This window comes from Tachysurus vachellii, chromosome 12 (genome assembly GCF_030014155.1).
Source record: "Tachysurus vachellii isolate PV-2020 chromosome 12, HZAU_Pvac_v1, whole genome shotgun sequence".
NCBI lineage: Eukaryota > Metazoa > Chordata > Actinopteri > Siluriformes > Bagridae > Tachysurus > Tachysurus vachellii.
Window position 1 is genome coordinate 170,412 of NC_083471.1, and position 25,000 is coordinate 195,411.

General features: G+C 48.7%; 1 protein-coding gene across 1 annotated transcript in view; it reads left to right on the forward strand.

Moving 5' to 3' along the window:
• slc35a1 (solute carrier family 35 member A1) overlaps positions 1 to 25,000 on the forward strand; it is a 26,586-nt gene that overhangs the window by 1,264 nt on the left and 322 nt on the right. Inside the window, exons 2-8 of the mRNA XM_060883095.1 lie at positions 4,022 to 4,199; positions 4,319 to 4,475; positions 22,752 to 22,904; positions 23,099 to 23,159; positions 23,299 to 23,475; positions 24,426 to 24,560; positions 24,704 to 25,000. The exon at positions 24,704 to 25,000 is cut by the window's right edge and continues 322 nt beyond it. Of these exons, the coding sequence (XP_060739078.1) occupies positions 4,022 to 4,199; positions 4,319 to 4,475; positions 22,752 to 22,904; positions 23,099 to 23,159; positions 23,299 to 23,475; positions 24,426 to 24,560; positions 24,704 to 24,822 (980 nt within the window). The 3' untranslated portion in view covers positions 24,823 to 25,000. The remainder of the gene's footprint in view (positions 1 to 4,021; positions 4,200 to 4,318; positions 4,476 to 22,751; positions 22,905 to 23,098; positions 23,160 to 23,298; positions 23,476 to 24,425; positions 24,561 to 24,703) is intronic.

Below are 25,000 nucleotides of genomic sequence, written 5' to 3' on the forward strand. Positions count from 1 at the left end.
TTTAAGCTGTACTGTGTGTGTGTGTGTGTGTGTTACAGAGAGTGTGAGTGTGGTGTTTAAGCTGTACTGTGTGTGTGTTACAGAGAGTGTGAGTGTGGTGTTTAAGCTGTACTGTGTGTGTGTGTGTTACAGAGAGTGTAAGTGTGGTGTTTAAGCTGTACTGTGTGTGTGTGTGTTACAGAGAGTGTGAGTGTGGTGTTTAAGCTGTACTGTGTGTGTGTTACAGAGAGTGTAAGTGTGGTGTTTAAGCTGTACTGTGTGTGTTACAGAGAGTGTGAGTGTGGTGTTTAAGCTGTACTGTGTGCGTGTGTGTTACAGAGAGTGTGAGTGTGGTGTTTAAGCTGTACGGTGTGTGTGTGTGTTACAGAGAGTGTGAGTGTGGTGTTTAAGCTGTACTGTGTGTGTGTTACAGAGAGTGTGAGTGTGGTGTTTAAGCTGTACTGTGTGTGTGTGTGTTACAGAGAGTGTGAGTGTGGTGTTTAAGCTGTACTGTGTGTGTGTGTGTGTGTGTGTTACAGAGAGTGTGAGTGTGGTGTTTAAGCTGTACTGTGTGTGTGTGTGTGTTACAGAGAGTGTAAGTGTGGTGTTTAAGCTGTACTGTGTGTGTGTGTGTTACAGAGAGTGTAAGTGTGGTGTTTAAGCTGTACTGTGTGTGTGTGTGTTACAGAGAGTGTGAGTGTGGTGTTTAAGCTGTACTGTGTGTGTGTGTGTTACAGAGAGTGTAAGTGTGGTGTTTAAGCTGTACTGTGTGTGTGTGTTACAGAGAGTGTAAGTGTGGTGTTTAAGCTGTACTGTGTGTGTGTGTTACAGAGAGTGTAAGTGTGGTGTTTAAGCTGTACTGTGTGTGTGTGTTACAGAGAGTGTAAGTGTGGTGTTTAAGCTGTACTGTGTGTGTGTGTGTGTGTGTGTGTGTGTGTGTGTGTGTTACAGAGAGTGTAAGTGTGGTGTTTAAGCTGTACTGTGTGTGTGTGTTACAGAGAGTGTAAGTGTGGTGTTTAAGCTGTACTGTGTGTGTGTGTGTGTGTTACAGAGAGTGTAAGTGTGGTGTTTAAGCTGTACTGTGTGTGTGTGTGTGTGTGTGTGTGTGTGTTACAGAGAGTGTAAGTGTGGTGTTTAAGCTGTAATGTGTGTGTGTGTGTTACAGAGAGTGTAAGTGTGGTGTTTAAGCTGTACTGTGTGTGTGTGTGTGTGTTACAGAGAGTGTAAGTGTGGTGTTTAAGCTGTACTGTGTGTGTGTGTGTTACAGAGAGTGTAAGTGTGGTGTTTAAGCTGTACTGTGTGTGTGTGTGTTACAGAGAGTGTGAGTGTGGTGTTTAAGCTGTACTGTGTGTGTGTGTGTGTTACAGAGAGTGTAAGTGTGGCGTTTAAGCTGTACTGTGTGTGTGTGTGTGTGTTACAGAGAGTGTGAGTGTGGTGTTTAAGCTGTACTGTGTGTGTGTGTGTGTTACAGAGAGTGTAAGTGTGGTGTTTAAGCTGTACTGTGTGTGTGTGTTACAGAGAGTGTGAGTGTGGTGTTTAAGCTGTACTGTGTGTGTGTGTGTGTTACAGAGAGTGTGAGTGTGGTGTTTAAGCTGTACTGTGTGTGTGTGTGTGTTACAGAGAGTGTGAGTGTGGTGTTTAAGCTGTACTGTGTGTGTGTGTGTGTTACAGAGAGTGTAAGTGTGGTGTTTAAGCTGTACTGTGTGTGTGTGTGTTACAGAGAGTGTAAGTGTGGTGTTTAAGCTGTACTGTGTGTGTGTGTGTTACAGAGAGTGTGAGTGTGGTGTTTAAGCTGTACTGTGTGTGTGTGTGTTACAGAGAGTGTAAGTGTGGTGTTTAAGCTGTACTGTGTGTGTGTGTTACAGAGAGTGTAAGTGTGGTGTTTAAGCTGTACTGTGTGTGTGTGTGTTACAGAGAGTGTAAGTGTGGTGTTTAAGCTGTACTGTGTGTGTGTGTTACAGAGAGTGTAAGTGTGGTGTTTAAGCTGTACTGTGTGTGTGTGTGTGTGTGTGTTACAGAGAGTGTAAGTGTGGTGTTTAAGCTGTACTGTGTGTGTGTGTGTGTTACAGAGAGTGTGAGTGTGGTGTTTAAGCTGTACTGTGTGTGTGTGTTACAGAGAGTGTAAGTGTGGTGTTTAAGCTGTACTGTGTGTGTGTGTGTTACAGAGAGTGTGAGTGTGGTGTTTAAGCTGTACTGTGTGTGTGTTACAGAGAGTGTGAGTGTGGTGTTTAAGCTGTACTGTGTGTGTGTGTGTTACAGAGAGTGTGAGTGTGGTGTTTAAGCTGTACTGTGTGTGTGTGTGTTACAGAGAGTGTGAGTGTGGTGTTTAAGCTGTACTGTGTGTGGTGTGTGTTACAGAGAGTGTAAGTGTGGTGTTTAAGCTGTACTGTGTGTGTGTGGGTGGTCCAGAGAGTGTGAGTGTGGTGTTTAAGCTGTACTGTGTGTGTGTGTGTTACAGAGAGTGTAAGTGTGGTGTTTAAGCTGTACTGTGTGTGTGTGTTACAGAGAGTGTGAGTGTGGTGTTTAAGCTGTACTGTGTGTGTGTGTGTTACAGAGAGTGTGAGTGTGGTGTTTAAGCTGTACTGTGTGTGTGTGTGTGTTACAGAGAGTGTAAGTGTGGTGTTTAAGCTGTACTGTGTGTGTGTGTGTTACAGAGAGTGTAAGTGTGGTGTTTAAGCTGTACTGTGTGTGTGTGTTACAGAGAGTGTAAGTGTGGTGTTTAAGCTGTACTGTGTGTGTGTGTGTTACAGAGAGTGTAAGTGTGGTGTTTAAGCTGTACTGTGTGTGTGTGTGTTACAGAGAGTGTAAGTGTGGTGTTTAAGCTGTACTGTGTGTGTGTGTGTGTTACAGAGAGTGTAAGTGTGGTGTTTAAGCTGTACTGTGTGTGTGTGTGTGTTACAGAGAGTGTAAGTGTGGTGTTTAAGCTGTACTGTGTGTGTGTGTGTGTTACAGAGAGTGTAAGTGTGGTGTTTAAGCTGTACTGTGTGTGTGTGTGTTACAGAGAGTGTAAGTGTGGTGTTTAAGCTGTACTGTGTGTGTGTGTGTTACAGAGAGTGTAAGTGTGGTGTTTAAGCTGTACTGTGTGTGTGTGTGTGTGTTACAGAGAGTGTAAGTGTGGTGTTTAAGCTGTACTGTGTGTGTGTGTGTTACAGAGAGTGTAAGTGTGGTGTTTAAGCTGTACTGTGTGTGTGTGTGTGTGTTACAGAGAGTGTAAGTGTGGTGTTTAAGCTGTACTGTGTGTGTGTGTGTTACAGAGAGTGTAAGTGTGGTGTTTAAGCTGTACTGTGTGTGTGTGTGTTACAGAGAGTGTAAGTGTGGTGTTTAAGCTGTACTGTGTGTGTGTGTGTGTTACAGAGAGTGTAAGTGTGGTGTTTAAGCTGTACTGTGTGTGTGTGTTACAGAGAGTGTAAGTGTGGTGTTTAAGCTGTACTGTGTGTGTGTGTGTGTTACAGAGAGTGTAAGTGTGGTGTTTAAGCTGTACTGTGTGTGTGTGTGTTACAGAGAGTGTAAGTGTGGTGTTTAAGCTGTACTGTGTGTGTGTGTGTTACAGAGAGTGTGAGTGTGGTGTTTAAGCTGTACTGTGTGTGTGTGTGTTACAGAGAGTGTAAGTGTGGTGTTTAAGCTGTACTGTGTGTGTGTTACAGAGAGTGTAAGTGTGGTGTTTAAGCTGTACTGTGTGTGTGTGTGTGTTACAGAGAGTGTAAGTGTGGTGTTTAAGCTGTACTGTGTGTGTGTGTTACAGAGAGTGTAAGTGTGGTGTTTAAGCTGTACTGTGTGTGTGTGTGTGTTACAGAGAGTGTGAGTGTGGTGTTTAAGCTGTACTGTGTGTGTGTGTGTGTGTTACAGAGAGTGTAAGTGTGGTGTTTAAGCTGTACTGTGTGTGTGTGTTACAGAGAGTGTAAGTGTGGTGTTTAAGCTGTACTGTGTGTGTGTGTGTGTTACGGAGAGTGTAAGTGTGGTGTTTAAGCTGTACTGTGTGTGTGTTACAGAGAGTGTAAGTGTGGTGTTTAAGCTGTACTGTGTGTGTGTGTGTGTGTTACAGAGAGTGTGAGTGTGGTGTTTAAGCTGTACTGCCTGACGGTGATGACTCTGGTTGCTGCAGCATACACAGTAGCCTTGCGTTACACTCGCACAGTGCAGTCAGAGCTCTACTTCTCCACCACCGCCGTTTGTCTCACTGAGATCATCAAACTGTTCCTGAGTCTAGGAATGCTTGTCCGGTACACACACACACACACACACACACACACACACACACACACACACACACTGACAGTACTATATAGTAATAACATTAGTTAAAGTAAATTGACTTGCTGTGTGTGTGTGTGTGTGTCAGTGAGACAGGTGGATGGAGCAGGTGTAAGGGTGTGGTTGTAGAACAGGTTTTTACTCCTGTAGAGTTGTTGAAGCTCAGCGTACCGTCTGTAGTTTATGCCGTGCAGAACAACATGGCCTTCATCGCTCTCAGTAACCTGGACGCAGCTGTCTATCAGGTACATACCCTGTCTGTCTGTCTGTCTGTCTGTCTGTCTGTCTGTCTGTCAGATACACACCCTGTCTGTCTGTCTGTCAGATACACACCCTGTCTGTCTGTCTGTCTGTCTGTCAGATACACACCCTGTCTGTCTGTCTGTCTGTCTGTCAGATACACACCCTGTCTGTCTGTCTGTCTGTCAGATACACACCCTGTCTGTCTGTCTGTCAGATACACACCCTGTCTGTCTGTCTGTCAGATACACACCCTGTCTGTCTGTCTGTCAGATACACACCCTGTCTGTCTGTCTGTCAGATACACACCCTGTCTGTCTGTCTGTCAGATACACACCCTGTCTGTCTGTCTGTCAGATACACACCCTGTCTGTCTGTCTGTCAGATACACACCCTGTCTGTCTGTCTGTCAGATACACACCCTGTCTGTCTGTCTGTCTGATACACACCCTGTCTGTCTGTCTGTCTGATACACACCCTGTCTGTCTGTCTGTCTGATACACACCCTGTCTGTCTGTCTGTCAGATACACACCCTGTCTGTCTGTCTGTCAGATACACACCCTGTCTGTCTGTCTGTCAGATACACACCCTGTCTGTCTGTCTGTCAGATACACACCCTGTCTGTCTGTCTGTCAGATACACACCCTGTCTGTCTGTCTGTCTGATACACACCCTGTCTGTCTGTCTGTCTGATACACACCCTGTCTGTCTGTCTGTCTGATACACACCCTGTCTGTCTGTCTGTCTGTCTGTCAGATACACTGTCTGTCTGTCTGTCAGATACACTGTCTGTCTGTCTGTCAGATACACTGTCTGTCTGTCTGTCAGATACACTGTCTGTCTGTCTGTCAGATACACTGTCTGTCTGTCTGTCAGATACACTGTCTGTCTGTCTGTCAGATACACACCCTGTCTGTCTGTCAGATACACACCCTGTCTGTCTGTCAGATACACACCCTGTCTGTCTGTCTGATACACACCCTGTCTGTCTGTCTGATACACACCCTGTCTGTCTGTCTGATACACACCCTGTCTGTCTGTCTGATACACACCCTGTCTGTCTGTCTGATACACACCCTGTCTGTCTGTCAGATACACACCCTGTCTGTCTGTCTGATACACACCCTGTCTGTCTGTCTGTCAGATACACACCCTGTCTGTCTGTCTGTCAGATACACACCCTGTCTGTCTGTCTGATACACACCCTGTCTGTCTGTCTGTCAGATACACACCCTGTCTGTCTGTCTGATACACACCCTGTCTGTCTGTCTGTCAGATACACACCCTGTCTGTCTGTCAGATACACACCCTGTCTGTCTGTCAGATACACACCCTGTCTGTCTGTCTGTCAGATACACACCCTGTCTGTCTGTCTGTCAGATACACACCCTGTCTGTCTGTCTGTCAGATACACACCCTGTCTGTCTGTCTGTCAGATACACACCCTGTCTGTCTGTCTGTCAGATACACACCCTGTCTGTCTGTCTGTCAGATACACACCCTGTCTGTCTGTCTGTCAGATACACACCCTGTCTGTCTGTCTGTCAGATACACACCCTGTCTGTCTGTCTGTCTGATACACACCCTGTCTGTCTGTCTGTCTGATACACACCCTGTCTGTCTGTCTGTCTGATACACACCCTGTCTGTCTGTCTGTCAGATACACACCCTGTCTGTCTGTCTGTCAGATACACACCCTGTCTGTCTGTCTGTCAGATACACACCCTGTCTGTCTGTCTGTCAGATACACACCCTGTCTGTCTGTCTGTCTGATACACACCCTGTCTGTCTGTCTGTCTGATACACACCCTGTCTGTCTGTCTGTCTGATACACACCCTGTCTGTCTGTCTGTCTGTCTGTCAGATACACTGTCTGTCTGTCTGTCAGATACACTGTCTGTCTGTCTGTCAGATACACTGTCTGTCTGTCTGTCAGATACACTGTCTGTCTGTCTGTCAGATACACTGTCTGTCTGTCTGTCAGATACACTGTCTGTCTGTCTGTCAGATACACACCCTGTCTGTCTGTCAGATACACACCCTGTCTGTCTGTCTGATACACACCCTGTCTGTCTGTCTGATACACACCCTGTCTGTCTGTCTGATACACACCCTGTCTGTCTGTCTGATACACACCCTGTCTGTCTGTCAGATACACACCCTGTCTGTCTGATACACACCCTGTCTGTCTGTCTGTCAGATACACACCCTGTCTGTCTGTCTGATACACACCCTGTCTGTCTGTCTGTCAGATACACACCCTGTCTGTCTGTCTGATACACACCCTGTCTGTCTGTCTGATACACACCCTGTCTGTCTGTCTGTCAGATACACACCCTGTCTGTCTGTCAGATACACACCCTGTCTGTCTGTCAGATACACACCCTGTCTGTCTGTCAGATACACACCCTGTCTGTCTGTCAGATACACACCCTGTCTGTCTGTCTGTCTGTCAGATACACACCCTGTCTGTCTGTCTGTCTGTCAGATACACACCCTGTCTGTCTGTCTGTCTGTCAGATACACACCCTGTCTGTCTGTCTGTCTGTCAGATACACACCCTGTCTGTCTGTCTGTCTGTCTGTCAGATACACACCCTGTCTGTCTGTCAGATACACACCCTGTCTGTCTGTCAGATACACACCCTGTCTGTCTGTCTGTCTGTCAGATACACACCCTGTCTGTCTGTCTGATACACACCCTGTCTGTCTGTCTGTCTGATACACACCCTGTCTGTCTGTCTGTCTGATACACACCCTGTCTGTCTGTCTGTCAGATACACACCCTGTCTGTCTGTCTGTCTGTCAGATACTCTGTCTGTCTGTCTGTCTGTCAGATACACACCCTGTCTGTCTGTCAGATACACACCCTGTCTGTCTGTCAGATACACACCCTGTCTGTCTGTCAGATACACACCCTGTCTGTCTGTCAGATACACACCCTGTCTGTCTGTCAGATACACACCCTGTCTGTCTGTCAGATACACACCCTGTCTGTCTGTCTGATACACACCCTGTCTGTCTGTCTGATACACACCCTGTCTGTCTGTCTGATACACACCCTGTCTGTCTGTCTGATACACACCCTGTCTGTCTGTCTGTCAGATACACACCCTGTCTGTCTGTCTGTCAGATACACACCCTGTCTGTCTGTCTGTCTGTCAGATACACACCCTGTCTGTCTGTCTGTCAGATACACACCCTGTCTGTCTGTCTGTCTGTCTGATACACACCCTGTCTGTCTGTCTGTCTGTCAGATACACACCCTGTCTGTCTGTCAGATACACACCCTGTCTGTCTGTCAGATACACACCCTGTCTGTCTGTCAGATACACACCCTGTCTGTCTGTCAGATACACACCCTGTCTGTCTGTCAGATACACACCCTGTCTGTCTGTCAGATACACACCCTGTCTGTCTGTCAGATACACACCCTGTCTGTCTGTCAGATACACACCCTGTCTGTCTGTCTGTCAGATACACACCCTGTCTGTCTGTCTGTCAGATACACACCCTGTCTGTCTGTCTGTCAGATACACACCCTGTCTGTCTGTCTGTCAGATACACACCCTGTCTGTCTGTCTATCAGATACACACCCTGTCTGTCTGTCTGTCAGATACACACCCTGTCTGTCTGTCTGTCAGATACACACCCTGTCTGTCTGTCAGATACACACCCTGTCTGTCTGTCAGATACACACCCTGTCTGTCTGTCTGTCAGATACACACCCTGTCTGTCTGTCTGTCTGTCTGATACACACCCTGTCTGTCTGTCTGTCTGTCTGTCTGATACACACCCTGTCTGTCTGTCTGTCTGATACACACCCTGTCTGTCTGTCAGATACACACCCTGTCTGTCTGTCAGATACACACCCTGTCTGTCTGTCAGATACACACCCTGTCTGTCTGTCAGATACACACCCTGTCTGTCTGTCTGTCAGATACACACCCTGTCTGTCTGTCAGATACACACCCTGTCTGTCTGTCTGTCTGTCTGTCAGATACACACCCTGTCTGTCTGTCTGTCAGATACACACCCTGTCTGTCTGTCTGTCAGATACACACCCTGTCTGTCTGTCTGTCAGATACACACCCTGTCTGTCTGTCTGTCAGATACACACCCTGTCTGTCTGTCTGTCAGATACACACCCTGTCTGTCTGTCTGTCAGATACACACCCTGTCTGTCTGTCTGTCTGATACACACCCTGTCTGTCTGTCTGTCTGATACACACCCTGTCTGTCTGTCAGATACACACCCTGTCTGTCTGTCAGATACACACCCTGTCTGTCTGTCTGTCAGATACACACCCTGTCTGTCTGTCAGATACACACCCTGTCTGTCTGTCTGTCAGATACACACCCTGTCTGTCTGTCTGTCAGATACACACCCTGTCTGTCTGTCTGTCAGATACACACCCTGTCTGTCTGTCTGTCTGATACACTGTCTGTCTGTCTGTCAGATACACTGTCTGTCTGTCTGTCAGATACACTGTCTGTCTGTCTGTCAGATACACTGTCTGTCTGTCTGTCAGATACACTGTCTGTCTGTCTGTCAGATACACACCCTGTCTGTCTGTCAGATACACACCCTGTCTGTCTGTCAGATACACACCCTGTCTGTCTGTCTGATACACACCCTGTCTGTCTGTCTGATACACACCCTGTCTGTCTGTCTGATACACACCCTGTCTGTCTGTCTGATACACACCCTGTCTGTCTGTCAGATACACACCCTGTCTGTCTGTCAGATACACACCCTGTCTGTCTGTCTGTCAGATACACACCCTGTCTGTCTGTCTGTCAGATACACTGTCTGTCTGTCTGTCTGATACACACCCTGTCTGTCTGTCTGATACACACCCTGTCTGTCTGTCTGTCAGATACACACCCTGTCTGTCTGTCAGATACACACCCTGTCTGTCTGTCAGATACACACCCTGTCTGTCTGTCTGTCTGATACACACCCTGTCTGTCTGTCTGTCTGATACACACCCTGTCTGTCTGTCTGTCTGATACACACCCTGTCTGTCTGTCTGTCTGATACACACCCTGTCTGTCTGTCTGTCAGATACACACCCTGTCTGTCTGTCTGTCTGTCAGATACTCTGTCTGTCTGTCTGTCTGTCAGATACACACCCTGTCTGTCTGTCAGATACACACCCTGTCTGTCTGTCAGATACACACCCTGTCTGTCTGTCTGTCAGATACACACCCTGTCTGTCTGTCTGTCAGATACACACCCTGTCTGTCTGTCTGTCAGATACACACCCTGTCTGTCTGTCTGTCAGATACACACCCTGTCTGTCTGTCTGTCAGATACACACCCTGTCTGTCTGTCAGATACACACCCTGTCTGTCTGTCAGATACACACCCTGTCTGTCTGTCAGATACACACCCTGTCTGTCTGTCTGTCAGATACACACCCTGTCTGTCTGTCTGTCTGTCTGATACACACCCTGTCTGTCTGTCTGTCTGTCTGATACACACCCTGTCTGTCTGTCAGATACACACCCTGTCTGTCTGTCAGATACACACCCTGTCTGTCTGTCAGATACACACCCTGTCTGTCTGTCTGTCTGTCTGTCAGATACACACCCTGTCTGTCTGTCTGTCAGATACACACCCTGTCTGTCTGTCTGTCAGATACACACCCTGTCTGTCTGTCAGATACACACCCTGTCTGTCTGTCTGTCAGATACACACCCTGTCTGTCTGTCTGTCAGATACACACCCTGTCTGTCTGTCTGTCTGATACACACCCTGTCTGTCTGTCTGTCTGATACACACCCTGTCTGTCTGTCAGATACACACCCTGTCTGTCTGTCAGATACACACCCTGTCTGTCTGTCTGTCAGATACACACCCTGTCTGTCTGTCAGATACACACCCTGTCTGTCTGTCTGTCAGATACACACCCTGTCTGTCTGTCTGTCAGATACACACCCTGTCTGTCTGTCTGTCAGATACACACCCTGTCTGTCTGTCTGTCTGATACACACCCTGTCTGTCTGTCTGTCTGTCTGTCAGATACACTGTCTGTCTGTCTGTCAGATACACTGTCTGTCTGTCTGTCAGATACACTGTCTGTCTGTCTGTCAGATACACTGTCTGTCTGTCTGTCAGATACACTGTCTGTCTGTCTGTCAGATACACACCCTGTCTGTCTGTCAGATACACACCCTGTCTGTCTGTCAGATACACACCCTGTCTGTCTGTCAGATACACACCCTGTCTGTCTGTCTGATACACACCCTGTCTGTCTGTCTGATACACACCCTGTCTGTCTGTCTGATACACACCCTGTCTGTCTGTCTGATACACACCCTGTCTGTCTGTCAGATACACACCCTGTCTGTCTGTCTGTCAGATACACACCCTGTCTGTCTGTCTGTCAGATACACTGTCTGTCTGTCTGTCTGATACACACCCTGTCTGTCTGTCTGATACACACCCTGTCTGTCTGTCTGTCAGATACACACCCTGTCTGTCTGTCAGATACACACCCTGTCTGTCTGTCAGATACACACCCTGTCTGTCTGTCTGATACACACCCTGTCTGTCTGTCAGATACACACCCTGTCTGTCTGTCAGATACACACCCTGTCTGTCTGTCTGTCAGATACACACCCTGTCTGTCTGTCAGATACACACCCTGTCTGTCTGTCTGTCAGATACACACCCTGTCTGTCTGTCTGTCTGTCAGATACACACCCTGTCTGTCTGTCTGTCTGTCTGTCAGATACACACCCTGTCTGTCTGTCTGTCTGTCAGATACACACCCTGTCTGTCTGTCAGATACACACCCTGTCTGTCTGTCTGTCTGTCAGATACACACCCTGTCTGTCTGTCAGATACACACCCTGTCTGTCTGTCTGTCTGTCAGATACACACCCTGTCTGTCTGTCTGATACACACCCTGTCTGTCTGTCTGTCTGTCAGATACACACCCTGTCTGTCTGTCAGATACACACCCTGTCTGTCTGTCAGATACACACCCTGTCTGTCTGTCAGATACACACCCTGTCTGTCTGTCAGATACACACCCTGTCTGTCTGTCTGTCAGATACACACCCTGTCTGTCTGTCTGTCTGATACACACCCTGTCTGTCTGTCTGTCTGTCAGATACACACCCTGTCTGTCTGTCAGATACACACCCTGTCTGTCTGTCAGATACACACCCTGTCTGTCTGTCAGATACACACCCTGTCTGTCTGTCAGATACACACCCTGTCTGTCTGTCAGATACACACCCTGTCTGTCTGTCTGTCAGATACACACCCTGTCTGTCTGTCTGTCAGATACACACCCTGTCTGTCTGTCTGTCAGATACACACCCTGTCTGTCTGTCTGTCAGATACACACCCTGTCTGTCTGTCTATCAGATACACACCCTGTCTGTCTGTCTATCAGATACACACCCTGTCTGTCTGTCTATCAGATACACACCCTGTCTGTCTGTCTGTCAGATACACACCCTGTCTGTCTGTCAGATACACACCCTGTCTGTCTGTCAGATACACACCCTGTCTGTCTGTCAGATACACACCCTGTCTGTCTGTCTGTCAGATACACACCCTGTCTGTCTGTCTGTCAGATACACACCCTGTCTGTCTGTCTGTCAGATACACACCCTGTCTGTCTGTCTGTCAGATACACACCCTGTCTGTCTGTCTGTCAGATACACACCCTGTCTGTCTGTCTATCAGATACACACCCTGTCTGTCTGTCTGTCAGATACACACCCTGTCTGTCTGTCAGATACACACCCTGTCTGTCTGTCAGATACACACCCTGTCTGTCTGTCTGATACACACCCTGTCTGTCTGTCTGTCTGTCTGATACACACCCTGTCTGTCTGTCTGTCTGTCTGATACACACCCTGTCTGTCTGTCTGTCTGTCAGATACACACCCTGTCTGTCTGTCAGATACACACCCTGTCTGTCTGTCAGATACACACCCTGTCTGTCTGTCAGATACACACCCTGTCTGTCTGTCAGATACACACCCTGTCTGTCTGTCAGATACACACCCTGTCTGTCTGTCAGATACACACCCTGTCTGTCTGTCTGTCAGATACACACCCTGTCTGTCTGTCTGTCAGATACACACCCTGTCTGTCTGTCTGTCAGATACACACCCTGTCTGTCTGTCTGTCAGATACACACCCTGTCTGTCTGTCTGTCAGATACACACCCTGTCTGTCTGTCTATCAGATACACACCCTGTCTGTCTGTCTATCAGATACACACCCTGTCTGTCTGTCTGTCAGATACACACCCTGTCTGTCTGTCAGATACACACCCTGTCTGTCTGTCAGATACACACCCTGTCTGTCTGTCAGATACACACCCTGTCTGTCTGTCTGTCAGATACACACCCTGTCTGTCTGTCTGTCAGATACACACCCTGTCTGTCTGTCTGTCAGATACACACCCTGTCTGTCTGTCTGTCAGATACACACCCTGTCTGTCTGTCTGTCAGATACACACCCTGTCTGTCTGTCAGATACACACCCTGTCTGTCTGTCAGATACACACCCTGTCTGTCTGTCTGTCAGATACACACCCTGTCTGTCTGTCTGTCAGATACACACCCTGTCTGTCTGTCTGTCAGATACACACCCTGTCTGTCTGTCTGTCAGATACACACCCTGTCTGTCTGTCTGTCAGATACACACCCTGTCTGTCTGTCTGTCTGATACACACCCTGTCTGTCTGTCTGTCTGATACACACCCTGTCTGTCTGTCTGTCTGATACACACCCTGTCTGTCTGTCTGTCAGATACACACCCTGTCTGTCTGTCTGTCAGATACACACCCTGTCTGTCTGTCTGTCAGATACACACCCTGTCTGTCTGTCTGTCAGATACACACCCTGTCTGTCTGTCTGTCTGATACACACCCTGTCTGTCTGTCTGTCTGATACACACCCTGTCTGTCTGTCTGTCTGATACACACCCTGTCTGTCTGTCTGTCTGTCTGTCAGATACACTGTCTGTCTGTCTGTCAGATACACTGTCTGTCTGTCTGTCAGATACACTGTCTGTCTGTCTGTCAGATACACTGTCTGTCTGTCTGTCAGATACACTGTCTGTCTGTCTGTCAGATACACTGTCTGTCTGTCTGTCAGATACACACCCTGTCTGTCTGTCAGATACACACCCTGTCTGTCTGTCTGATACACACCCTGTCTGTCTGTCTGATACACACCCTGTCTGTCTGTCTGATACACACCCTGTCTGTCTGTCTGATACACACCCTGTCTGTCTGTCAGATACACACCCTGTCTGTCTGATACACACCCTGTCTGTCTGTCTGTCAGATACACACCCTGTCTGTCTGTCTGATACACACCCTGTCTGTCTGTCTGTCAGATACACACCCTGTCTGTCTGTCTGATACACACCCTGTCTGTCTGTCTGATACACACCCTGTCTGTCTGTCTGTCAGATACACACCCTGTCTGTCTGTCAGATACACACCCTGTCTGTCTGTCAGATACACACCCTGTCTGTCTGTCAGATACACACCCTGTCTGTCTGTCAGATACACACCCTGTCTGTCTGTCTGTCTGTCAGATACACACCCTGTCTGTCTGTCTGTCTGTCAGATACACACCCTGTCTGTCTGTCTGTCTGTCAGATACACACCCTGTCTGTCTGTCTGTCTGTCAGATACACACCCTGTCTGTCTGTCTGTCTGTCTGTCAGATACACACCCTGTCTGTCTGTCAGATACACACCCTGTCTGTCTGTCAGATACACACCCTGTCTGTCTGTCTGTCTGTCAGATACACACCCTGTCTGTCTGTCTGATACACACCCTGTCTGTCTGTCTGTCTGATACACACCCTGTCTGTCTGTCTGTCTGATACACACCCTGTCTGTCTGTCTGTCAGATACACACCCTGTCTGTCTGTCTGTCTGTCAGATACTCTGTCTGTCTGTCTGTCTGTCAGATACACACCCTGTCTGTCTGTCAGATACACACCCTGTCTGTCTGTCAGATACACACCCTGTCTGTCTGTCAGATACACACCCTGTCTGTCTGTCAGATACACACCCTGTCTGTCTGTCTGATACACACCCTGTCTGTCTGTCTGATACACACCCTGTCTGTCTGTCTGATACACACCCTGTCTGTCTGTCTGATACACACCCTGTCTGTCTGTCTGTCAGATACACACCCTGTCTGTCTGTCTGTCAGATACACACCCTGTCTGTCTGTCTGTCTGTCAGATACACACCCTGTCTGTCTGTCTGTCAGATACACACCCTGTCTGTCTGTCTGTCTGTCTGATACACACCCTGTCTGTCTGTCTGTCTGTCAGATACACACCCTGTCTGTCTGTCAGATACACACCCTGTCTGTCTGTCAGATACACACCCTGTCTGTCTGTCAGATACACACCCTGTCTGTCTGTCAGATACACACCCTGTCTGTCTGTCAGATACACACCCTGTCTGTCTGTCAGATACACACCCTGTCTGTCTGTCAGATACACACCCTGTCTGTCTGTCAGATACACACCCTGTCTGTCTGTCAGATACACACCCTGTCTGTCTGTCTGTCAGATACACACCCTGTCTGTCTGTCTGTCAGATACACACCCTGTCTGTCTGTCTGTCAGATACACACCCTGTCTGTCTGTCTGTCAGATACACACCCTGTCTGTCTGTCTATCAGATACACACCCTGTCTGTCTGTCTGTCAGATACACACCCTGTCTGTCTGTCAGATACACACCCTGTCTGTCTGTCAGATACACACCCTGTCTGTCTGTCAGATACACACCCTGTCTGTCTGTCTGTCAGATACACACCCTGTCTGTCTGTCTGTCTGTCTGATACACACCCTGTCTGTCTGTCTGTCTGTCTGTCTGATACACACCCTGTCTGTCTGTCTGTCTGATACACACCCTGTCTGTCTGTCAGATACACACCCTGTCTGTCTGTCAGATACACACCCTGTCTGTCTGTCAGATACACACCCTGTCTGTCTGTCAGATACACACCCTGTCTGTCTGTCTGTCAGATACACACCCTGTCTGTCTGTCAGATACACACCCTGTCTGTCTGTCTGTCTGTCTGTCAGATACACACCCTGTCTGTCTGTCTGTCAGATACACACCCTGTCTGTCTGTCTGTCAGATACACACCCTGTCTGTCTGTCTGTCAGATACACACCCTGTCTGTCTGTCTGTCAGATACACACCCTGTCTGTCTGTCTGTCAGATACACACCCTGTCTGTCTGTCTGTCAGATACACACCCTGTCTGTCTGTCTGTCAGATACACACCCTGTCTGTCTGTCTGTCTGTCAGATACTCTGTCTGTCTGTCTGTCTGTCAGATACACACCCTGTCTGTCTGTCAGATACACACCCTGTCTGTCTGTCAGATACACACCCTGTCTGTCTGTCTGTCTGTCTGTCAGATACACACCCTGTCTGTCTGTCTGTCAGATACACACCCTGTCTGTCTGTCTGTCAGATACACACCCTGTCTGTCTGTCTGTCAGATACACACCCTGTCTGTCTGTCTGTCAGATACACACCCTGTCTGTCTGTCTGTCAGATACACACCCTGTCTGTCTGTCTGTCTGATACACACCCTGTCTGTCTGTCTGTCTGATACACACCCTGTCTGTCTGTCAGATACACACCCTGTCTGTCTGTCAGATACACACCCTGTCTGTCTGTCTGTCAGATACACACCCTGTCTGTCTGTCAGATACACACCCTGTCTGTCTGTCTGTCAGATACACACCCTGTCTGTCTGTCTGTCAGATACACACCCTGTCTGTCTGTCTGTCAGATACACACCCTGTCTGTCTGTCTGTCTGATACACACCCTGTCTGTCTGTCTGTCTGTCTGTCAGATACACTGTCTGTCTGTCTGTCAGATACACTGTCTGTCTGTCTGTCAGATACACTGTCTGTCTGTCTGTCAGATACACTGTCTGTCTGTCTGTCAGATACACACCCTGTCTGTCTGTCAGATACACACCCTGTCTGTCTGTCAGATACACACCCTGTCTGTCTGTCTGATACACACCCTGTCTGTCTGTCTGATACACACCCTGTCTGTCTGTCTGATACACACCCTGTCTGTCTGTCTGATACACACCCTGTCTGTCTGTCAGATACACACCCTGTCTGTCTGTCAGATACACACCCTGTCTGTCTGTCTGTCAGATACACACCCTGTCTGTCTGTCTGTCAGATACACTGTCTGTCTGTCTGTCTGATACACACCCTGTCTGTCTGTCTGTCAGATACACACCCTGTCTGTCTGTCAGATACACACCCTGTCTGTCTGTCAGATACACACCCTGTCTGTCTGTCTGTCTGATACACACCCTGTCTGTCTGTCTGTCTGATACACACCCTGTCTGTCTGTCTGTCTGATACACACCCTGTCTGTCTGTCTGTCTGATACACACCCTGTCTGTCTGTCTGTCAGATACACACCCTGTCTGTCTGTCTGTCTGTCAGATACTCTGTCTGTCTGTCTGTCTGTCAGATACACACCCTGTCTGTCTGTCAGATACACACCCTGTCTGTCTGTCAGATACACACCCTGTCTGTCTGTCTGTCAGATACACACCCTGTCTGTCTGTCTGTCAGATACACACCCTGTCTGTCTGTCTGTCAGATACACACCCTGTCTGTCTGTCTGTCAGATACACACCCTGTCTGTCTGTCTGTCAGATACACACCCTGTCTGTCTGTCTGTCAGATACACACCCTGTCTGTCTGTCTGTCAGATACACACCCTGTCTGTCTGTCAGATACACACCCTGTCTGTCTGTCAGATACACACCCTGTCTGTCTGTCAGATACACACCCTGTCTGTCTGTCTGTCAGATACACACCCTGTCTGTCTGTCTGTCTGTCTGATACACACCCTGTCTGTCTGTCTGTCTGTCTGATACACACCCTGTCTGTCTGTCAGATACACACCCTGTCTGTCTGTCAGATACACACCCTGTCTGTCTGTCAGATACACACCCTGTCTGTCTGTCTGTCTGTCTGTCAGATACACACCCTGTCTGTCTGTCTGTCAGATACACACCCTGTCTGTCTGTCTGTCAGATACACACCCTGTCTGTCTGTCTGTCAGATACACACCCTGTCTGTCTGTCTGTCAGATACACACCCTGTCTGTCTGTCTGTCAGATACACACCCTGTCTGTCTGTCTGTCAGATACACACCCTGTCTGTCTGTCTGTCAGATACACACCCTGTCTGTCTGTCTGTCAGATACACACCCTGTCTGTCTGTCTGTCAGATACACACCCTGTCTGTCTGTCTGTCTGATACACACCCTGTCTGTCTGTCTGTCTGATACACACCCTGTCTGTCTGTCAGATACACACCCTGTCTGTCTGTCAGATACACACCCTGTCTGTCTGTCTGTCAGATACACACCCTGTCTGTCTGTCAGATACACACCCTGTCTGTCTGTCTGTCAGATACACACCCTGTCTGTCTGTCTGTCAGATACACACCCTGTCTGTCTGTCTGTCAGATACACACCCTGTCTGTCTGTCTGTCAGATACACACCCTGTCTGTCTGTCTGTCAGATACACACCCTGTCTGTCTGTCTGTCTGATACACACCCTGTCTGTCTGTCTGTCTGTCTGTCAGATACACTGTCTGTCTGTCTGTCAGATACACTGTCTGTCTGTCTGTCAGATACACTGTCTGTCTGTCTGTCAGATACACTGTCTGTCTGTCTGTCAGATACACTGTCTGTCTGTCTGTCAGATACACTGTCTGTCTGTCTGTCAGATACACACCCTGTCTGTCTGTCAGATACACACCCTGTCTGTCTGTCAGATACACACCCTGTCTGTCTGTCAGATACACACCCTGTCTGTCTGTCAGATACACACCCTGTCTGTCTGTCTGATACACACCCTGTCTGTCTGTCTGATACACACCCTGTCTGTCTGTCTGATACACACCCTGTCTGTCTGTCTGATACACACCCTGTCTGTCTGTCTGATACACACCCTGTCTGTCTGTCAGATACACACCCTGTCTGTCTGTCTGTCAGATACACACCCTGTCTGTCTGTCTGTCAGATACACACCCTGTCTGTCTGTCTGTCAGATACACTGTCTGTCTGTCTGTCTGATACACACCCTGTCTGTCTGTCTGTCAGATACACACCCTGTCTGTCTGTCAGATACACACCCTGTCTGTCTGTCAGATACACACCCTGTCTGTCTGTCTGATACACACCCTGTCTGTCTGTCAGATACACACCCTGTCTGTCTGTCAGATACACACCCTGTCTGTCTGTCTGTCAGATACACACCCTGTCTGTCTGTCTGTCAGATACACACCCTGTCTGTCTGTCTGTCAGATACACACCCTGTCTGTCTGTCTGTCTGTCAGATACACACCCTGTCTGTCTGTCTGTCTGTCTGTCAGATACACACCCTGTCTGTCTGTCTGTCTGTCAGATACACACCCTGTCTGTCTGTCAGATACACACCCTGTCTGTCTGTCTGTCTGTCAGATACACACCCTGTCTGTCTGTCAGATACACACCCTGTCTGTCTGTCTGTCTGTCAGATACACACCCTGTCTGTCTGTCTGATACACACCCTGTCTGTCTGTCTGTCTGTCAGATACACACCCTGTCTGTCTGTCAGATACACACCCTGTCTGTCTGTCAGATACACACCCTGTCTGTCTGTCAGATACACACCCTGTCTGTCTGTCAGATACACACCCTGTCTGTCTGTCTGTCAGATACACACCCTGTCTGTCTGTCTGTCTGATACACACCCTGTCTGTCTGTCTGTCTGTCAGATACACACCCTGTCTGTCTGTCAGATACACACCCTGTCTGTCTGTCAGATACACACCCTGTCTGTCTGTCAGATACACACCCTGTCTGTCTGTCAGATACACACCCTGTCTGTCTGTCAGATACACACCCTGTCTGTCTGTCTGTCAGATACACACCCTGTCTGTCTGTCTGTCAGATACACACCCTGTCTGTCTGTCTGTCAGATACACACCCTGTCTGTCTGTCTGTCAGATACACACCCTGTCTGTCTGTCTATCAGATACACACCCTGTCTGTCTGTCTATCAGATACACACCCTGTCTGTCTGTCTGTCAGATACACACCCTGTCTGTCTGTCAGATACACACCCTGTCTGTCTGTCAGATACACACCCTGTCTGTCTGTCAGATACACACCCTGTCTGTCTGTCTGTCAGATACACACCCTGTCTGTCTGTCTGTCAGATACACACCCTGTCTGTCTGTCTGTCAGATACACACCCTGTCTGTCTGTCTGTCAGATACACACCCTGTCTGTCTGTCTGTCAGATACACACCCTGTCTGTCTGTCTGTCAGATACACACCCTGTCTGTCTGTCTATCAGATACACACCCTGTCTGTCTGTCTGTCAGATACACACCCTGTCTGTCTGTCAGATACACACCCTGTCTGTCTGTCAGATACACACCCTGTCTGTCTGTCTGATACACACCCTGTCTGTCTGTCTGTCTGTCTGATACACACCCTGTCTGTCTGTCTGTCTGTCTGATACACACCCTGTCTGTCTGTCTGTCTGTCAGATACACACCCTGTCTGTCTGTCAGATACACACCCTGTCTGTCTGTCAGATACACACCCTGTCTGTCTGTCAGATACACACCCTGTCTGTCTGTCAGATACACACCCTGTCTGTCTGTCAGATACACACCCTGTCTGTCTGTCTGTCAGATACACACCCTGTCTGTCTGTCTGTCAGATACACACCCTGTCTGTCTGTCTGTCAGATACACACCCTGTCTGTCTGTCTGTCAGATACACACCCTGTCTGTCTGTCTGTCAGATACACACCCTGTCTGTCTGTCTGTCAGATACACACCCTGTCTGTCTGTCTATCAGATACACACCCTGTCTGTCTGTCTATCAGATACACACCCTGTCTGTCTGTCTGTCAGATACACACCCTGTCTGTCTGTCAGATACACACCCTGTCTGTCTGTCAGATACACACCCTGTCTGTCTGTCAGATACACACCCTGTCTGTCTGTCAGATACACACCCTGTCTGTCTGTCTGTCAGATACACACCCTGTCTGTCTGTCTGTCAGATACACACCCTGTCTGTCTGTCTGTCAGATACACACCCTGTCTGTCTGTCTGTCAGATACACACCCTGTCTGTCTGTCTGTCAGATACACACCCTGTCTGTCTGTCTATCAGATACACACCCTGTCTGTCTGTCTGTCAGATACACACCCTGTCTGTCTGTCAGATACACACCCTGTCTGTCTGTCAGATACACACCCTGTCTGTCTGTCTGATACACACCCTGTCTGTCTGTCTGTCTGTCTGATACACACCCTGTCTGTCTGTCTGTCTGTCTGATACACACCCTGTCTGTCTGTCAGATACACACCCTGTCTGTCTGTCAGATACACACCCTGTCTGTCTGTCAGATACACACCCTGTCTGTCTGTCTGTCAGATACACACCCTGTCTGTCTGTCAGATACACACCCTGTCTGTCTGTCTGTCAGATACACACCCTGTCTGTCTGTCTGTCAGATACACACCCTGTCTGTCTGTCTGTCAGATACACACCCTGTCTGTCTGTCTGTCAGATACACACCCTGTCTGTCTGTCTATCAGATACACACCCTGTCTGTCTGTCTGTCAGATACACACCCTGTCTGTCTGTCAGATACACACCCTGTCTGTCTGTCTGTCAGATACACACCCTGTCTCTGTCTGTCTGTCAGATACACACCCTGTCTGTCTGTCAGATACACACCCTGTCTGTCTGTCAGATACACACCCTGTCTGTCTGTCAGATACACACCCTGTCTGTCTGTCAGATACACACCCTGTCTGTCTGTCAGATACACACCCTGTCTGTCTGTCAGATACACACCCTGTCTGTCTGTCAGATACACACCCTGTCTGTCTGTCAGATACACACCCTGTCTGTCTGTCAGATACACACCCTGTCTGTCTGTCAGATACACACCCTGTCTGTCTGTCAGATACACACCCTGTCTGTCTGTCAGATACACACCCTGTCTGTCTGTCAGATACACACCCTGTCTGTCTGTCAGATACACACCCTGTCTGTCTGTCTGTCAGATACACACCCTGTCTGTCTGTCTGTCAGATACACACCCTGTCTGTCTGTCTGTCAGATACACACCCTGTCTGTCTGTCTGTCAGATACACACCCTGTCTGTCTGTCTGTCAGATACACACCCTGTCTGTCTGTCTATCAGATACACACCCTGTCTGTCTGTCTGTCAGATACACACCCTGTCTGTCTGTCTGTCAGATACACACCCTGTCTGTCTGTCAGATACACACCCTGTCTGTCTGTCAGATACACACCCTGTCTGTCTGTCAGATACACACCCTGTCTGTCTGTCTGTCTGTCAGATACACACCCTGTCTGTCTGTCTGTCTGTCAGATACACACCCTGTCTGTCTGTCTGTCTGTCAGATACACACCCTGTCTGTCTGTCTGTCTGTCAGATACACACCCTGTCTGTCTGTCTGTCAGATACACACCCTGTCTGTCTGTCAGATACACACCCTGTCTGTCTGTCTGTCTGTCAGATACACACCCTGTCTGTCTGTCTGTCTGTCAGATACACACCCTGTCTGTCTGTCAGATACACACCCTGTCTGTCTGTCAGATACACACCCTGTCTGTCTGTCAGATACACACCCTGTCTGTCTGTCAGATACACACCCTGTCTGTCTGTCAGATACACACCCTGTCTGTCTGTCTGTCAGATACACACCCTGTCTGTCTGTCTGTCAGATACACACCCTGTCTGTCTGTCTGTCAGATACACACCCTGTCTGTCTGTCTGTCAGATACACACCCTGTCTGTCTGTCTGTCAGATACACACCCTGTCTGTCTGTCTGTCAGATACACACCCTGTCTGTCTGTCTGTCTGTCAGATACACACCCTGTCTGTCTGTCTGTCTGTCAGATACACACCCTGTCTGTCTGTCTGTCTGTCAGATACACACCCTGTCTGTCTGTCTGTCAGATACACACCCTGTCTGTCTGTCTGTCAGATACACACCCTGTCTGTCTGTCTGTCTGTCAGATACACACCCTGTCTGTCTGTCTGTCAGATACACACCCTGTCAGATTGTCACACACACAGTATATCCTCTATAAATCTGACCAGTTCTTTACTGTTCTTTAATGTTATCTATTGTGTAACGTTATCTAAACGTTTCCTCTCCGTCTGTAGGTGACGTATCAGCTGAAGATCCCGTGTACAGCTCTGTGCACTGTGCTGATGTTAAACCGATCTCTGAGCCACATGCAGTGGGGCTCGGTCTTCATGCTGTGTCTGGGGGTCATCCTGGTCCAGTGGAAACCTGCTGAGCTCTCTAAGGTCCAGGTGGGAATACAAACAAACACACACACACACACACACACTTTCATAAAACCTCAGAGATTCTGCTCTATGGTTAGCAGGTTATGGTGTGTTTGGATGGTAACATCTCCATCTTCAGGCCATAATGATAAAGGGTTCTGAATCCTAGAACCCCGTAGAGAAGATGAACATGTCTGATGCACTGTAAATGTTCTCAGGTGGAGCAGAACCCCATCGTTGGCTTTGTGGCCATCGCGGTTCTCTGTTCTGGATTTGCAGGTTTGATTTAAGTCTCTGTGATGAACTGGTGAATTAATGACGCTGGCTTTATCACAGCTCCAAACATATAACAGACTCACCTGTCGCTCCTGGACTTATGTGTTCACTGATGCCCCTGCTGTGTGTGTGTGTGTGTCAGGTGTGTACTTTGAGAAGGTGTTGAAGAGCTCAGAGACATCTCTGTGGGTGAGGAATATTCAGATGTACCTGTCAGGGATCGCCATCACACTGTTGGGTGTGTTCGTGACGGATGGATCACAGGTGATGGAGAAAGGCTTCTTCTTTGGCTACACACCATGGGTCTGCTTCGTTGTCTGTGAGAGACACACACACCCACTCACACACACTCACACACACAATGTTAGGTTTACTTCTTATGAAAGCTAAATATAAATGAGCAGTATATTCAGCAGTTTGTCTTTTTAATCCCTATTAGTAGACCTGCTAATTCTGTTAAAGGCCCTGTGACACCCTGTGACGCCCCGTGACGCCCTGTAACACCGTAATGCCCTGTGACACCCCGTGACGCCCTGTAACACCCTGTAACGCGCTGTGTCACCGTGACACCCCGTGTCGCCCCGTGTCGCCCTGTAACGCACTGTGTCGCCCTGTGACGCCCCGTGTCACCCTGTGACACCCCATGACGCCCTGTAACACCCTGTGTCACCCCGTGTCGCCCTGTAACACCCTGTAACGCACTGTGTCACCCCGTGTCGCCCTGTGACGCCCCGTGTCACCCTGTAACACCCTGTGTCACCCCGTGTCGCCCTGTAACACCCTGTAACGCACTGTGTCACCCCGTGTCGCCCTGTGACGCCCCGTGTCACCCTGTGACACCCCGTGACGCCCTGTGTCACCCCGTGTCGCCCTGTAACACCCTGTAACGCACTGTGTCACCCCGTGTCGCCCTGTGACGCCCCGTGTCACCCTGTGACACCCCATGACGCTCTGTAACACCCTGTGTCACCCCGTGTCGCCCTGTAACACCCTGTAACGCACTGTGTCACCCCATGTCGCCCTGTGACGCCCCGTGTCACCCTGTGACACCCCATGATGCCCTGTAACACCGTAACACCCTGTGACGCCCTGTGTCACCCTGTGACAAGGAACAGTACAGTTTAGTGCCTCTGTAAAAAACCCGGAAGTTGTAATAGTACATCAGTAGAAACCTTCCGTAGAAAATCATCTCAAAGTGAAGTTTTCATGTCACAGCTACCACAAAATGATCATCCTGTAGATCTGCTGTGTGTGTGTGTGTGTGTGTAGTCTTAGCCAGTGTCGGTGGTCTCTACACGTCTGTGGTGGTGAAATATACAGACAACATTATGAAGGGTTTCTCTGCAGCGGCGGCCATCGTCCTGTCCACCATCGCCTCAGTCACGCTGTTCGGCCTGCAGATCAGTGAGTGTTCACACCCTCACGACCGGATTGGCTGAGAGGGTTTATGATAGAGAGAGAAACAGAAAGTTATTAGTCAGTAATAAAGAACATTATGAGCTGTTAGAGTAAATATTAACATAAAATGTTTTTTATTACTTCTCCAGCTGTGACGTTCTCCGCTGGTGCTCTGCTCGTCTGTGTCTCCATTTACCTGTACGGTTTACCTAAACAGGACACCAGCACCCTGAGCACAGCTAGCAAAGACAAGCTAATCACCATGTAAGGGCTGTGGTGTGCAGATGACTCTCATGTCTCTTTAACTCTAGTTCATTTTGTTTCCTTTTCCTGGTGGAGGCGGAGCCTAACCTGGACTGGACAGGTGGATGTAACCAGGAGCTGTGAATGTGTTCGTGTGCTTATTGGGCTTCAAACTATTCTGTCACTTTTATTCCCTTTACAGC